General features: G+C 40.2%; 1 protein-coding gene across 1 annotated transcript; it reads left to right on the top strand.

The window, feature by feature from the left end:
- Nucleotides 1–5,461: 5,461 nt before the first annotated feature.
- Nucleotides 5,462–13,391, top strand: SPINK1 (serine peptidase inhibitor Kazal type 1). Its single transcript, XM_011216924.3, has 4 exons — nt 5,462–5,590; nt 7,312–7,343; nt 8,829–8,935; nt 13,267–13,391. The coding sequence occupies exons 1-4, from the start codon at nt 5,536–5,538 to the stop codon at nt 13,310–13,312; spliced, it is 240 nt and encodes a 79-aa protein (XP_011215226.1). The 5' UTR covers nt 5,462–5,535; the 3' UTR covers nt 13,313–13,391.
- The last annotated feature ends 222 nt before the right edge of the window (nt 13,392–13,613 follow it).

Raw genomic sequence — 13,613 nt, 5'->3', positions numbered from 1 at the left:
CTCCCAAAAAAAAAAAAAAAAAAGTCATGAAGTTCCACAAATAATGAAAAATAAGACAGGAGTGTTACGATATAGCTAAGTAAGAGATCTTCACATGTCAGGCTAAATATGTTAGGCTCCATGTCACTAGTTTCTGTCATTTTTCTTACCAGTCAAACCTTGGGCACAGGATGTGAAAATCAACAGGTGCTCAAGCAACATCCCCATTCCAGCAAGTATTATCAGCACCCATTAGAACAGTTCTCTTAAGTTTTGTCACCACTCTTTATTCAGGTGAGTAATGAGTCCTTGAAACAGAAGGGAGTAGGTCATAGTATGTTTGCTGAGCTCCTGAAGACATGCACACAGAAATATGTACACAGAGAAGAAAAGAAGACAGACGGAGAGATTTACACAAGGTTAGGCCATGTAGACTCACTAAATATGACTAACAGCCTAGCAGGGCAGCAGAGTTGTTCCAGCCAAGGCCTATCCCATCTCATCCCTCAGGGCAAACAATATTTATTCTATCAAGATAGTGATCATATAAAACCTTAATATATTATCCACTTATTTCCAATCCGTGGAAGAATCATATTATTACCAGCTAGTAACGATTATTCCAGTGGAAATGGAGGATAATATTTTTGCATAGTATTTGCTTTTCTGCGTTTATTTTTCACACCAAATGAATATATCATGACACACATTTTTGTAGCTGAGGAATTACCCAGAGTAACATCACAGTTGAAATGGCAGACTTGTAATTGCTGCCAAGTGTGCCTCTTCATGTCCACTGCAACTTACTACCTCCATGTCCACTACCTTCATGTCCACTGCAACTTACTACCTAAAATTGGGTAGTAATTTTAGGACTAGTCTCTAACAGGAGACTAGTCTCTAACAGGAATTTTAGACTAGTCTAAATCCCAATTTTAGGACTAGTCTCTAACAGGAATTTTCTCCTACTTTTATACCAATTAAGAAAACAAGATTGTATGAGGGCACAGGATATTACTGTACTTAAGTGTTTTTCAAAATGCAGTCAGAATCGGTGAATTATGAGATAGAATATAATAGAAGGCACCGAGAGTCATCCCATATAATAAGGCTACGTTTTGTTTCTTAACAATTTTATTGGTCTACACATATGTAAGCTATAACACAAAATTTATTTTTTGCTTTGGGTACACAGTCAAAATGTTTAAAAATCAAGGTTCGGTGCAAAGAGCCCAGGGTTTGGCATGAGACAGGTCTAAATCTGAATGTCATTACTGCTGGTATCATTATCTAAAGAGTTCCTGTAACGAGATCCCAGCAAATTCCCTTCTCCTCAGGCTGCTAATGAAACCAATGAAAAATACCTTCCCTCAAATATTAACTCCCCTCACAGTGGCTATTAGAACCTTCTTACCATCAACCAAACTGCTACTTAAATTATGAAAAGAAAACTATGAAAAGAAAAAAATTTCACTCATTTAACCTGTATCTATCAATGCTTAGCCTAAACTCCATAAACACAGAAATCAAAATCTATTTCCCTAGCAGTCAAGCCAGGGCTTTTAAATATGAGGAACTCAGCATTATAACGACTCAGAATTATAACGACAGCTAAATAAATAAAAGACTGAGTGAACCAGTAAGTGACTATCTGTTGCAGGCGAGAGAAACAGAAATGAACAAGGCATAGATCTGGGTCTTCAAGAAAAGAAGCATACACATGTACCACTTTATTCATGTTTTCAGCAAATATTTATTCAGAACTTTCTATTTACCAGGCACTTGGCAAGGTACTGCAGTTACAAAGCAACCATATTTGCTCCCTAAAGGGAAGAGGATATTACATAATAATCATATAAACAGCCATATAATAAAATTAAAGTGTGATGCAGGGTATCATGAAATAATGTAACAACAAGCCCTAGCATACATGCCGAACAGAGTGAGGAAAGACTTGGAAAAGCAGTTCCATGAGAAAATTATATTTAGCCTGAGTTTAGGAGGTTAAAACCTAAAAACTATTTTTTTCCTGTGGAGAGTAGCTTTGAGGAAGAAATAACAGTAGATACTGTCTTGAAAGAAACTTCAGAAAGCCAAAGGGGACTTCAAAAGTTAATCTACATCTCTCAAGGCCAGATTTACCCTCAGGGAGGGACACAGACAATGATGCCATCATCTTTGATATGTCGGTATAAAATGATGGAACCATTCAACATTGAGGTTATTTCAGATACAGATTCAAGAAGAGAACTTGGTAATAAATTAAGTTTGGAAGGTGGTACAAGGTAAGGGCAAAAGGAGGCAGTAAGGGGAACACTTAGGCTTTGGCTGAATCAACCTGTTGGAAGGCAGAGAAGCAAAGGGGAGACTGAAAAGTGTTTGTGGTGAGTGATCAAAGTATTAGTATGGGAGATGTCACATTTGAAGTGCCCATAGAATGTCCAAACAGTCGAGAAGGCTCTTAATACCTGGTCTGAAGATCCAAGCGCAGATCTAGGAAAGAGATACATATCTGAGGATTTTATAAAGATATAATTTAAATGATGTGAATGAATGAGTTCACCTAAGGAAAATGAAAAGTGAGACATGAAGAGGGCACAGGACCAATACTTGAGAAACTCCAAGTCTTCACTCGTTAGAGGAAGAGGAGGCAATAAGGAGGACGAAGATGATATGGGAATGCAGAAGGTATGCAGAAGGTATGAGGTATGGGAATGCAGAGGACTATGAAGTTATGAAACCCAAGAAAAGAAATTATATCAAGCAGCAAGTAGGTTAAGCATCCGACTCTTTTTTTTTTTTTGTTTAAAATTTTATTTATTTATTTGACAGAGAGACAGCCAGCGAGAGAGGGAACACAGGCAGGGGGAGTGGGAAAGGAAGAAGCAGGCTCCCACCGGAGGAGCGTGGTGTGGGGCTCGATCCCAGGACTCCGGGATCACGCCCTGAGCCAAAGGCAGAGGCTTAACAACTGAGCCACCCAGGCGCCCCAAGCATCTGACTCTTGATTTTAGCTCAGGTCATGATCTCGGGGGCCGGGGATCAAGCCCCGAGTTGGGCTTTGTGCTCAGTGGGGAGTCTGCATGTCTCTCTCCCTCTGCCACCCCTCACCTCCTTCTCTCTCTCTCAAATAAATAACTAAATCTAAAAAAAGAAAAAAGAAAAGAAATGATATGGAGTGTGATCAAGTGTAAAGAATTAGAGGTTATGTATTCTGAAAAATTGTCCATGGAATTAATTGATTTGAATTAGTGACCAAAACAGTAAGTTCAGTGGCAGTCAAGAGGCAGGAGGAAGCTAGGATGGTGAAGGTTGAAGCATGAATGGAAGATGGGGGAACCAATCATACACAGTTTCAATAGTGTGTTATGTGTTGCATTCAACCACATTCAAAACACCACGCAGGCCAGAACAAGGAGATGTTTTCCAATAAGAAACAACATTTGAAGTGAACCTTAAAGACAGAGGAAGAATTCATTGATGCATAAGGATAAAGAAGAACATTCTGGTGAGATGGAACAGCATTATAAATTCTGGAAAAAATAACAACAATGAAATTACAGTGATGGCTAGTATTTCTAAGCGTTCACCATGTGCCAGAAGCTGTTGCAAACACTTTACGTGTATTAAGTTTGCCTGAACTACAGAGTCAACCTCTTCCTTCCACTTCCACCATCGCTCTTGGATGGACTAGTACAGGAGACAAGCAGTTAGTTTTCCTGCTGCTGTCCTTGCCTTCAAGTTTATTCTCTTAAGCAGGTAAAATAACCTTTTAGGATGAATGCCGTATCATGTCATTCCCGTGCCACAGCTCTCTAATGGCTCTCCCTTGGGTTCCAAACCAAAGTCCTTACTACAGACTACCCAGCCCTTCACCATCCAGGCCTCACTGCTTCCTTTACCTCACTGCCTAGGTTGTCCTCCCATCAGTGTGCTTCAGCCAGATTATCAATCGCCCTGGATGTTTGTCAAACAGGTCAAGCAAGTTTTTGCCTAAGAGCCTTCACCCTCACTGTTCTCTCTGGAGTGCGTGTTCTTGGATATTGTCACGGTTCAATTCTTCACTTCCTTCACATCTCTGTTCAAACGTCACTTAAGCAGCCAGGCCTTCTCTAACCATAACAATTATCTCCTGATCCTCCAGCACCCGTGTCCTTTTTATCCTTTTTCTCCATAATATTTATCACAATCTGATATACTTTATAATTATCAGATGACTTTCTTATTGCCCGTCTCCCCCAACTAAAATGCAACGGAGGCTCCACGAGGGCAGGGCCTGTCATTTTTACTCACTGATGTATCCCCAGACACGAGCACAGTTCAAGACCAGGGAGGAGCTGAGATTTTACCCTACTTGGAAGCTAACGAGTTAGCCTGCCACAGTTAAGGGGATACTGGCAGAAGACACAGGCTGCTGAGTCAGAGACAAGGGACTTAATTATTCAATAGCAATAGCCAGAGTGCCAGTGTCATCCGGTTTCCCAAGCACCAGTTTCTACAGGGTGACATGACGAGCAAGGACCGAGTGGTACCTACAAAGAAAGTGCACTGTGTACTCCATGAGAAGGACGCCATGCTTTTTAAAAATCCCTAATCTTTTTTAAAGGGCACCATGCCCACCTGATCTTTGCATTGGTGAGAGATATTATCTTTATTATAATGAACAGGAAACAAACCTCTCCTGTGCTCCAGAGAGAAACACTATTCCACCTTTCAAGTCCATTTGTTGTACAAACTCTTGAAAAGAGCAACTGAGGCACAGACAGTCAGTGCTTCTCCTCACAAGACAGGCAGAAACACAAGAGAGAATCGAAAACTGTCTCCCAATAACACGTGGTAGAATACTATCGCTTGAATGAAAGATAAACACTTTGAGTTAAGTGCTATTATTATTTCAGATCTCAGATGAATAAGGTGAAGCACAGCATGAGTGAACCACCTGTCCAAGAATACAGAGCTAGTAAGTGTCTGGTGAGCACAACCCAGCCCCGGAACACTCATATACACCTTAGGGACCTGAGCCCTCTCTAACTCCAACCTGTCTGTCTGTCAGCTAGGTTGGAGTTACTGACTTTGTGAATGAGTGACAGAACAAAAGAAAAGAGAAAGAATAAAAAAGGGAAAAGCTGAAGGAAAAGAAGAAAGAATAGAGAGCTATTTTTGGATATTCATACCTGTTTATATATCCAGAGCTACAGAGTACAGAAACCTTCGACTTCACCTTATGGATGAGACCACTGGGGCTCCCCAAAGTCACACAAGAAGTTAGGGGGAGAACCAACTAACCAACCACCAGAACTTTTCTGACAGAGTCTTGGCCTTCCACACTGCAGGCCTGTGCTGTTTCTTTCACCTTTTTTACGCAAGCGACATTCCTGAAACTTGAGCCCAGGCTATGCCACAGAGTCAATCAATAACCAAAGATCTGTGACAGGGCAGGAGGCGGAGGCTGGGCGGCCAACCTAACTATATAACCCTTCCAGTCCCAGGGTTCTGAAGAGAAGTGGTAAGTTCAACGCAGTTTTCAACTGAGCTCTGGATACAGAACTTTCAGCCATGAAGGTAACAAGCGTCGTTCTTCTCAGTGCCTTGGCCCTGTTGAGCTTATCTGGTAGGTGCCTTTGCATATTTTTCTGATGTGAGTAAAACCTTTTTGACGTGTTGCATTACTGACCTCATTACATTCTAGACTTAGAGTCCAGTCTTGGCCAGATCTTTTGGTCCTAATGAAATGAAATAAGGTCAGGGACCTATTTCAGAGGGCTTCTTCAAGCCCAGAGGTGCCTTGCTGCTTCTCATAAAATTTAGCTAGGAAGAGCTACCTCCTTACCTAGATCACCTCAGAAATTCTCGATATCAAAATCAAATCTCACCAACATTTCTTCCTTTGGATACTGTCAAGTTAGTTCCTCTTCCCTTCAACGAGCTCATCCACAATCACCGCCCCCTACATAATGTCAGCAAGACCTGTTATCTTCTAGGGAATGCAGGATGGCAATTTTAAGTATATATCTGTAAATTCAAGAAATGTGAATTGGACTAATAATTAGCGTAATGTAACAGAGGGAATGACTCTTTGGGGACTGATGGTGAGATGTCAAGAGAGATGTCTGGGTTTTTTTGTTTTGTTTTGTTTTAAAGATTTTATTTATTTATTTGACAGAGAGACAGCCAGCGAGAGAGGGAACACAAGCAAGGGGGAGTGGGAGAAGAGGAAGCAGGCTCCCAGGGGAGCAGGGAGCCCAATGTAGGGCTCGATCCCAGGACCCTGGGATCACCCCCTGAGCCGAAGGCAGATACTTAACGACTGAGCCACCCAGGCGCCCCAAGAGATGTCTGTTTTTAACATTACTTACTAAAGAAGACTTACCTGTAATTGCAGGTTAGTTTTGGGTCACAAGACCTGGTTAATGCTAGTGGTAACTGTTTCACAGATTTTTATGTAAAATCTCCACATCTTCATCTATACACCGAGTCAAAGATACTGACACTTCTTACATCACTAATCCTAAGATCAAAGGTCTAGTAACCAGTTGTGAGAAGGCAGTGAACTTTCAGAAGATATTTGCTCTGTGCCTGACACATTTCAAGCAGAAAGTAAATCACTTCTATTTTCAAAGAAATGGGTCAACTTTTCACGAAATGCCCAATTAAGATACTTTGGTCACGGGGCGCCTGGGTGGCACAGCGGTTAAGCGTCTGCCTTCGGCTCAGGGCGTGATCCCGGCGTTATGGGATCGAGCCCCACATCAGGCTCCTCCGCTATGAGCCTGCTTCTTCCTCTCCCACTCCCCCGCTTGTGTTCCCTCTCTCGCTGGCTGTCTCTATCTCTGTCAAATAAAAAAAAAATAATAATAATAAGATACTTTGGTCATAATCAAACTTCTGCTTCATTTTCTTGAGGCTTCAGGAGGCAGGGAGTGATTGGACACCAGTGAGAGACGTCCTTGAGAAAAGGCAGAAATAAGAAGGGGTGGGGTGGGGCACCTGGGTGTCTCAGTTGGTCGAACATCTGACTCTTGATTTTGGCTCAGGTCATGATCTTGCCCTGTGTCAGGCTCTGTGCTCAGCAGGGAGTCTACTTGAGGATCCTCTCCCTCTCCCTTTCGTCCTCCTGTTCATGCTCTCTCTCAAATAAATAAATCAATCTGAAGAAGAAGAGGAGGAGGAGGAGGAGGAGGAGGAGGAGGAGGTGGTGGTGGTGGTGGTGGTGGTGGAAGAGGCCAGCAAGAAAGTCACAGCCTTCAACGGAAGGGGAAGGTTTCGAATAAGAGCAGATCTGGCTTCTCCCATTTAGTACCTGACCTCACATGTCTCATTTATGTTTTCTAGGTAACACTAGAGCTGGCTTGGTGGGAAGAGAGGTAAAGATAATTTTGTACTTTTCTATCTCTCAGGCTAGAACTGTTTGCTCCACTCAATGCACAGTCGAGCTGTGACATTTCAGTCAGGATGGGTGTGCGATACTAGCGAGGCTTAACCTGCTAAGGGTGGAGAGTTACAGTAGTGCCCCCACAGGGGCTTATACTGAAGGACAAATGTACCGACACACAGGCAGTTTCCACGTTACCATATAATGCTTGCTGTGAAGGCATTTTGAATGTTCTGAGGCCATCTGGTAGGGCAAGGATTTGGGGTAGCATTCTTCTTAACTTCACTCCAAGCAGCCCTTCCTCCTTAGAGCCAGTTTGACCATGTTGGCACAAAGTTCTCCCAATCCCCAAGGGGGAGCTCTAGTTTATAATGAACAAAAGAAAATAATAAACTAGTTTCTTCCTCTAGAAAAATATTCTATATCTAACTTTTCTTTTTTTGTTCTGTTTTATACAGTAAATTGCAGTAAATCTGAAGACCAGAGGAGGAAGTGTCCCTCTTTTCATTAATATCTAGTGACGAGATAAATGGCAAACCAAAAGGGCACTGAGTAAATAAATTATTACACTAATGATAAGGGTTTAAAGAAATTCTGGTACCATCTGGAACCAAGCCTGGTTAGATCACAGAATGTGCCCCAAGTGAGATATATTTTGAGCCATGAAGGATAAGCGAATGCTAGCAAAATATAACCAGTGGGTAGAAGTAGTAGACTGAAGTGGTTAAGAGCCAAAGCTCAGGACCTAGACCAACTGGGTTTGAATCCTGGATCCAGAATTACCAGCTGCATGGCCTTGGGTGATTTAATCTCTTTGTGCTTCACTGTCTTCACTGGAAGAAGAGTATAACAAACAATTCATAGGATAGTTGTAAGGTTTAAATAGAGTAATACATGAAAGCACTTAGGAAAGTGTCTGGCCTATGACAGCCATCCCGTAACTATGAGTTTTTACTGATGTCCAGGAAACAGACTGTGCAAGGGCTCCCAGGGCAGAAAGCACCTGGTGTCATCACATGACTAAGAGAAGGGCAGTGTAGTCACACTGGACCACAGTGCAAAAGGAAGACATGCCCATGGTGTGGCTGACCTGAGAGGAACCAGCACCTGCCATCATTGTAAACTTGAACATGATCTCACTCACCTTATTTAAACCTCACGACACCACCATGAGATAGGTATGGAAGTGATAATATCCTTCCCATTGTGCAGATGAAGTGATTGAGGCTCAGAGACACCAGGAGATTTGCCAGTGTCTCACAGCTTGCAAACAGCAGAGGCATTACGTGCAATCAGGCATTCTGATTCTAACCTTGGATTCTTCCCCCAGACACTCAGTATCATTCCTCTCACCATAACCATGCTTCCATCTTTAAGCTGACCAACTCCAAAGAAGTGAAAACCATTTTAGAGATTTTGCTATACACTCAAAGAATGCTAAATGATGGAAAGTGATTCTGTTTAATTCCATTTTTAGGCTAAATGTAACAGTGAAACGACTGCATGTACCAAGATCTATAATCCTGTCTGCGGGACTGATGGAGAAACTTATTCTAATGAATGTGTGTTATGTGTTCAAAATAAGTGAGTACAAACTTGAATGTCCTTTAAAACATATTTTTAAGCTAGTTGTCTTCAAATTTTCATATATCTTATCCCTCTAAGTCCCAATCAATATACCAATAACATTAATCTTACCATGAGAGAAGCAAAACATCTCGTCTTTCCAAAAATAATTCTCAGTCTTTCTTTCTCATTATTTATCTGGTATGATGATCTACAGAGATGTGCATGTGTTTATGTGTGTGTGTGTTGTGATAGAAAAACATAGTTATTGTGTCAGGCATTGGGGAAGGCATTGAATATTCACAAATCTATGAGGCAGAGAATACTAAGCCCATTATATACATGAAGAAATTGAGACCGAGCTTAAATAACTTGCTCAAGATCAACCAGCAGTAAGTGACAAATGCGGGTCCAAATCCTTACTCTTTCAACTATGCTTTAAAGTCAGGTACCAGACTAAGTATTTGTGAGACACAGAAGGAAGTCCAACATATCTCAAGTCTCAATTTGGTTACACTCAATGCTAATACAGTGTAGTCAGTGGAAATAAGAGCAAAGTGCTCTGAGAACACATATTAAAAATAACTAGTTATGCCTGCTAGGATTCGGAAAAGTTTGGAGGCTTTGTCCAGGCCATAAAGAAGAAAGCGGCACTCCAATAAGAAGAAAAATCTGAACAAAAGGGAGAAAGGTATTAAAAACATGGCAAGATAAATGTGTTAAGGAAAGGATAGTGGAATGCAGGAGGAAAGTGTTTGAATGGTTCTCAGAATTAATTTTTTCAAAAATCACTTGTATAACAAAAACCCATGTTTTTATAGCAAATCAGTAGATGGTCTAGATTTTTAAAAAGCAAATACAACCAAAATAACTTTAAGTTTAAAAAAAAATCACAGCAGTGTCTGGCTGGCTCAGTTGCTAGAACATGTGACTCTTAATCTTAGGGTTGTGAGTTTGAGCCCCACATCAGGTGTAGAGACTACTTAAAAATAAAATCTTGAAAAAATCGTTCTTAGTGATGGTAATGATTGTGTTTACTAAAGCCCTCAAAAATGCAAATATGAATTATATGGATCAGGTGCCCAAAAACATACTTCTGTAACATTTTTATTTATGGAGATGAGAACCAGCCTCAATGAATATCATTTTCTGAAGTGATCATAGGTAGGTGCTGGGACTCAAACTCAGGCCATCAGAGAAGCAAATATGAATTAAAATGCAAAATGCAAATATGAATTATATGGATCAGGTGCCCAAAAACATACTTCTGTAACATTTTTATTTATGGAGATGAGAACCAGCCTCAATGAATATCATTTTCTGAAGTGATCATAGGTAGGTGCTGGGACTCAAACTCAGGCCATCAGAGAAGCAAATATGAATTAAAATGCAAAATGCAAATATGAATTATATGGATCAGGTGCCCAAAAACATACTTCTGTAACATTTTTATTTATGGAGATGAGAACCAGCCTCAATGAATATCATTTTCTGAAGTGATCATAGGTAGGTGCTGGGACTCAAACTCAGGCCATCAGAGAAGCAAATATGAATTAAAATGCAAAATGCAAATATGAATTATATGGATCAGGTGCCCAAAAACATACTTCTGTAACATTTTTATTTATGGAGATGAGAACCAGCCTCAATGAATATCATTTTCTGAAGTGATCATAGGTAGGTGCTGGGACTCAAACTCAGGCCATCAGAGAAGCAAATATGAATTAAAATGCAAAATGCAAATATGAATTATATGGATCAGGTGCCCAAAAACATACTTCTGTAACATTTTTTTATGGAGATGAGAACCAGCCTCAATGAATATCATTTTCTGAAGTGATCATAGGTAGGTGCTGGGACTCAAACTCAGGCCATCAGAGAAGCAGATCTGCCACAAATTTCCTATATTACTCAGCTCCTGAATACCTAACATATGCCCGGCATTGTGCTTGTTTCCTCTGCTTTACTTGTGCTTATGAATAAAAGAAAATAGGTCAAAAGTGCAAATAAGGTAGCTTCTGGTAGCTTCAGGAGTGAAGGAGAGACACAGATTCCTTAGTACTGAAAGGGTCAAGAAAGGATTCATGAAAAGGACGTCAATTAAACAGGGCTCTGAATTTTGGCAGCACAGCAAAGGCATTCCAGGTTAAATAAAGGTGTAGAATGATCGAAACAAATAAAAGAGATTCCACAAGTAGCCCAGAAAACTAAGTTATTCTTAGAACTGATTTAGCATCAAAGACTTTGATTTAGACTCAAATGACTGCACGCATTTCCATTATTCCATAGTATAAATCCCTGATAATATAACCTCTCTTCTTGGTCTGCTTTAAATCATTTTAGAAAATCCTCAGTGTTAGCAAGGATTGTTGAAATAGGGCCCCAGGGAGAGAGATCTAATATCCTCAAATTTTAGCACCAAATATTAGGTGTTTCACTTTGTGGTGAATTTATTTGTAGAAAGATTTGTAAAAAGAACTCGAAAACACTTGTTAATTTTCTCATGACCTAGGCTGTTGACATAAAGGTCAAACATCATATTTCCATCCAAGAGGAGGAGAAAGCAATATAACAACCTTGAGATTTAGAAATTTTCTAAGTGCCAAGACCAAAAGGCCCAATATTTAGAGTGAAATATTGGGAAAATATGAGCATAAAGCTGAGACACCCCGTTCCTCAGCCTTTAAAACCTACCTGTCCTGCTTACTCATTCTATTTTTTAAAAAATATTTAAATATGGAAAGAATGTTTGAACGCCAGAAAATGTAACTTCTCTTCCTGTATTTCTCAGATAAGTAAACAGATCTAGGGGTGCTTGGGTGGCTCAGTGGGTTGGGTGTCCAACTCTTGGTTTTGGCTCAGATCATGATCTCATGGGTCGTGGGATTGAGCCTAAGTCTGGCTCCACACACAGCGGAGGGTCTGTTTGAAGATCCTCTCCCTCTGCCCCTTCTCCCACTCTCTCTCAAATAAATTAATTGGTTTAAAAAAGAAAAAGAAAACAGCTCTAGAGAGAAAATGTGGCTTTTCCTTGTGTAAAATACTTACAATGTACCATACCACCTTTCTCTCTACTGCCCGTTAAAAGCCCCCCAAAAATACATTGTCGAGTTAACTAGAACCAGGCTCTGACCCTAGTTGTTGGGTTTTGAGATGGGTGGACAAAGGCTTGCATCTCCTTGATCATTATGTGCTTGTCAGATATAGTCAGTAAGGACATTTTTCTGTGTCTTCTTAGGGAATCTGTACTGGCAAATTGTGTTCTATAGACCAGAGCTCTCTAGTAGAACTTTCTGCAACGATGAAAATTTCTACATCTGTGTTGTCTAGTATGGAAGCCACTAGCCTTGCCACCAGTGCTTAAAATGTGGCTAGTACAACTGAGATACTGAATTTTTAATGTTGCGCAACTTTAACTGACTTGAATTTAAATAGCTAAATAGGGATGGTGTCTTCTATATTGGACAACACAGCTATAGAAGGTAAGTCAACTTGTGTACTGCGTTTAGGTGTTTGTGCTATGTATGCTAAACAACTCAGATGTAAATATTATGCATGGATAATATTTATGGAACAAGAAAACATTAAAAACTCTTAAAATGAAGAATCATCCAGGTCCAGATAAATACATGCGTAGATATATGGAAGTCAGATGTCCTCAAGTAACAGAAAAATAGAAGATTTTTTATAAACCAGTATTTTCAAGGAAAAGATGGTTTAAAAAAAGAGAGAGAGAGCTCTGAAAACAACCTCATGAGGCACAATTACAGTATTTAGGAATATTTAGCTGACAGAAGAGAAAACTGGTTTGGGAAAGGTGGTGTGCTGGGGAGCAGAGAGGTTTTTATCTGGAGGGGAGGATGCTCAGAGCTGACAGGTATCAGATAGGTTATAGATATGATTTCCTTCTGTGAGATCTCACAGGTATTAAACCCCAGAGTTCTAAGGCAGAAGATCTGTCAATTAGAACATCCTATAGTAGCCCAGGCACCAGCTAAGATGGAAACATCGTGGCTAGAACAATGATATTAGAAGAAAAAGAAGCAATGATGAATTAGAGATTGATTTTAGAGGTTTACTGTAATGCCACAGTAGATCTGTAAACTCTCTAAGGACAGACATTTTTCCTTTTTGTTGTATCCCTATTGTATATAAGAAATAATGACTGTCACTATTTGATGAATTAATGAATAAGTGAATAAATAAATGAATGAAAGGCAGAGAAATGGGAATAAATCTGAAACCTTTCTATTTTAAATAAAGCTGATGTTTTTTCATTGTTTTTCTCCCACCATCACTTGTTTGTCAGCAAAATTTAAGCTGATTTTTTTTTTCAATCTCTTCTACAGAAAGCGCCAGATCCCTGTCCTCATTCAAAAATCTGGACCTTGCTGAGAACCAAGGTTCTAAAATCCCCTGTGGCCACCACAATGCCTAGCAGGCCTGACTGTTGAATAAAATGCATCTAAATACTTCCTGTTGTTCTTGTATGCTTTTTCCTCAAAGGCATGTTTGATTACACTGGGGTCAGGAGACTGAGACAAACTCTAAATAGACCAGATTTTATAAAATACAGCAATTCTGAAATCTTGGACAAGGTTTCCATAATGATGTTTTTTCCTTCCCCATTTCTTTCCTCACCTACTGATGACTGTCTCAGGAAATGTGATTACAGATATTAACTGACAGGACTGGT

The sequence above is a fragment of the Ailuropoda melanoleuca genome, chromosome 3 (genome assembly GCF_002007445.2).
Source record: "Ailuropoda melanoleuca isolate Jingjing chromosome 3, ASM200744v2, whole genome shotgun sequence".
Taxonomy (NCBI): Eukaryota; Metazoa; Chordata; class Mammalia; order Carnivora; family Ursidae; genus Ailuropoda; species Ailuropoda melanoleuca.
Note: the sequence above shows the minus strand (reverse complement) of the source record. Positions and strands in the feature narration are given on the sequence as shown.

Bases quoted from the DNA above. Each gene is read 5' to 3' on its own strand.
- SPINK1 (XM_011216924.3), top strand. From the start codon at position 5,536: ATGAAGGTAACAAGCGTCGTTCTTCTCAGTGCCTTGGCCCTGTTGAGC. The intron at 5,591-7,311 runs GTAGGTGCCTTT...TATGTTTTCTAG, and splicing joins GGCCCTGTTGAGCTTATCTG to GTAACACTAGAGCTGGCTTG. The intron at 8,936-13,266 runs GTGAGTACAAAC...TCTCTTCTACAG, and splicing joins GTGTTATGTGTTCAAAATAA to AAAGCGCCAGATCCCTGTCC.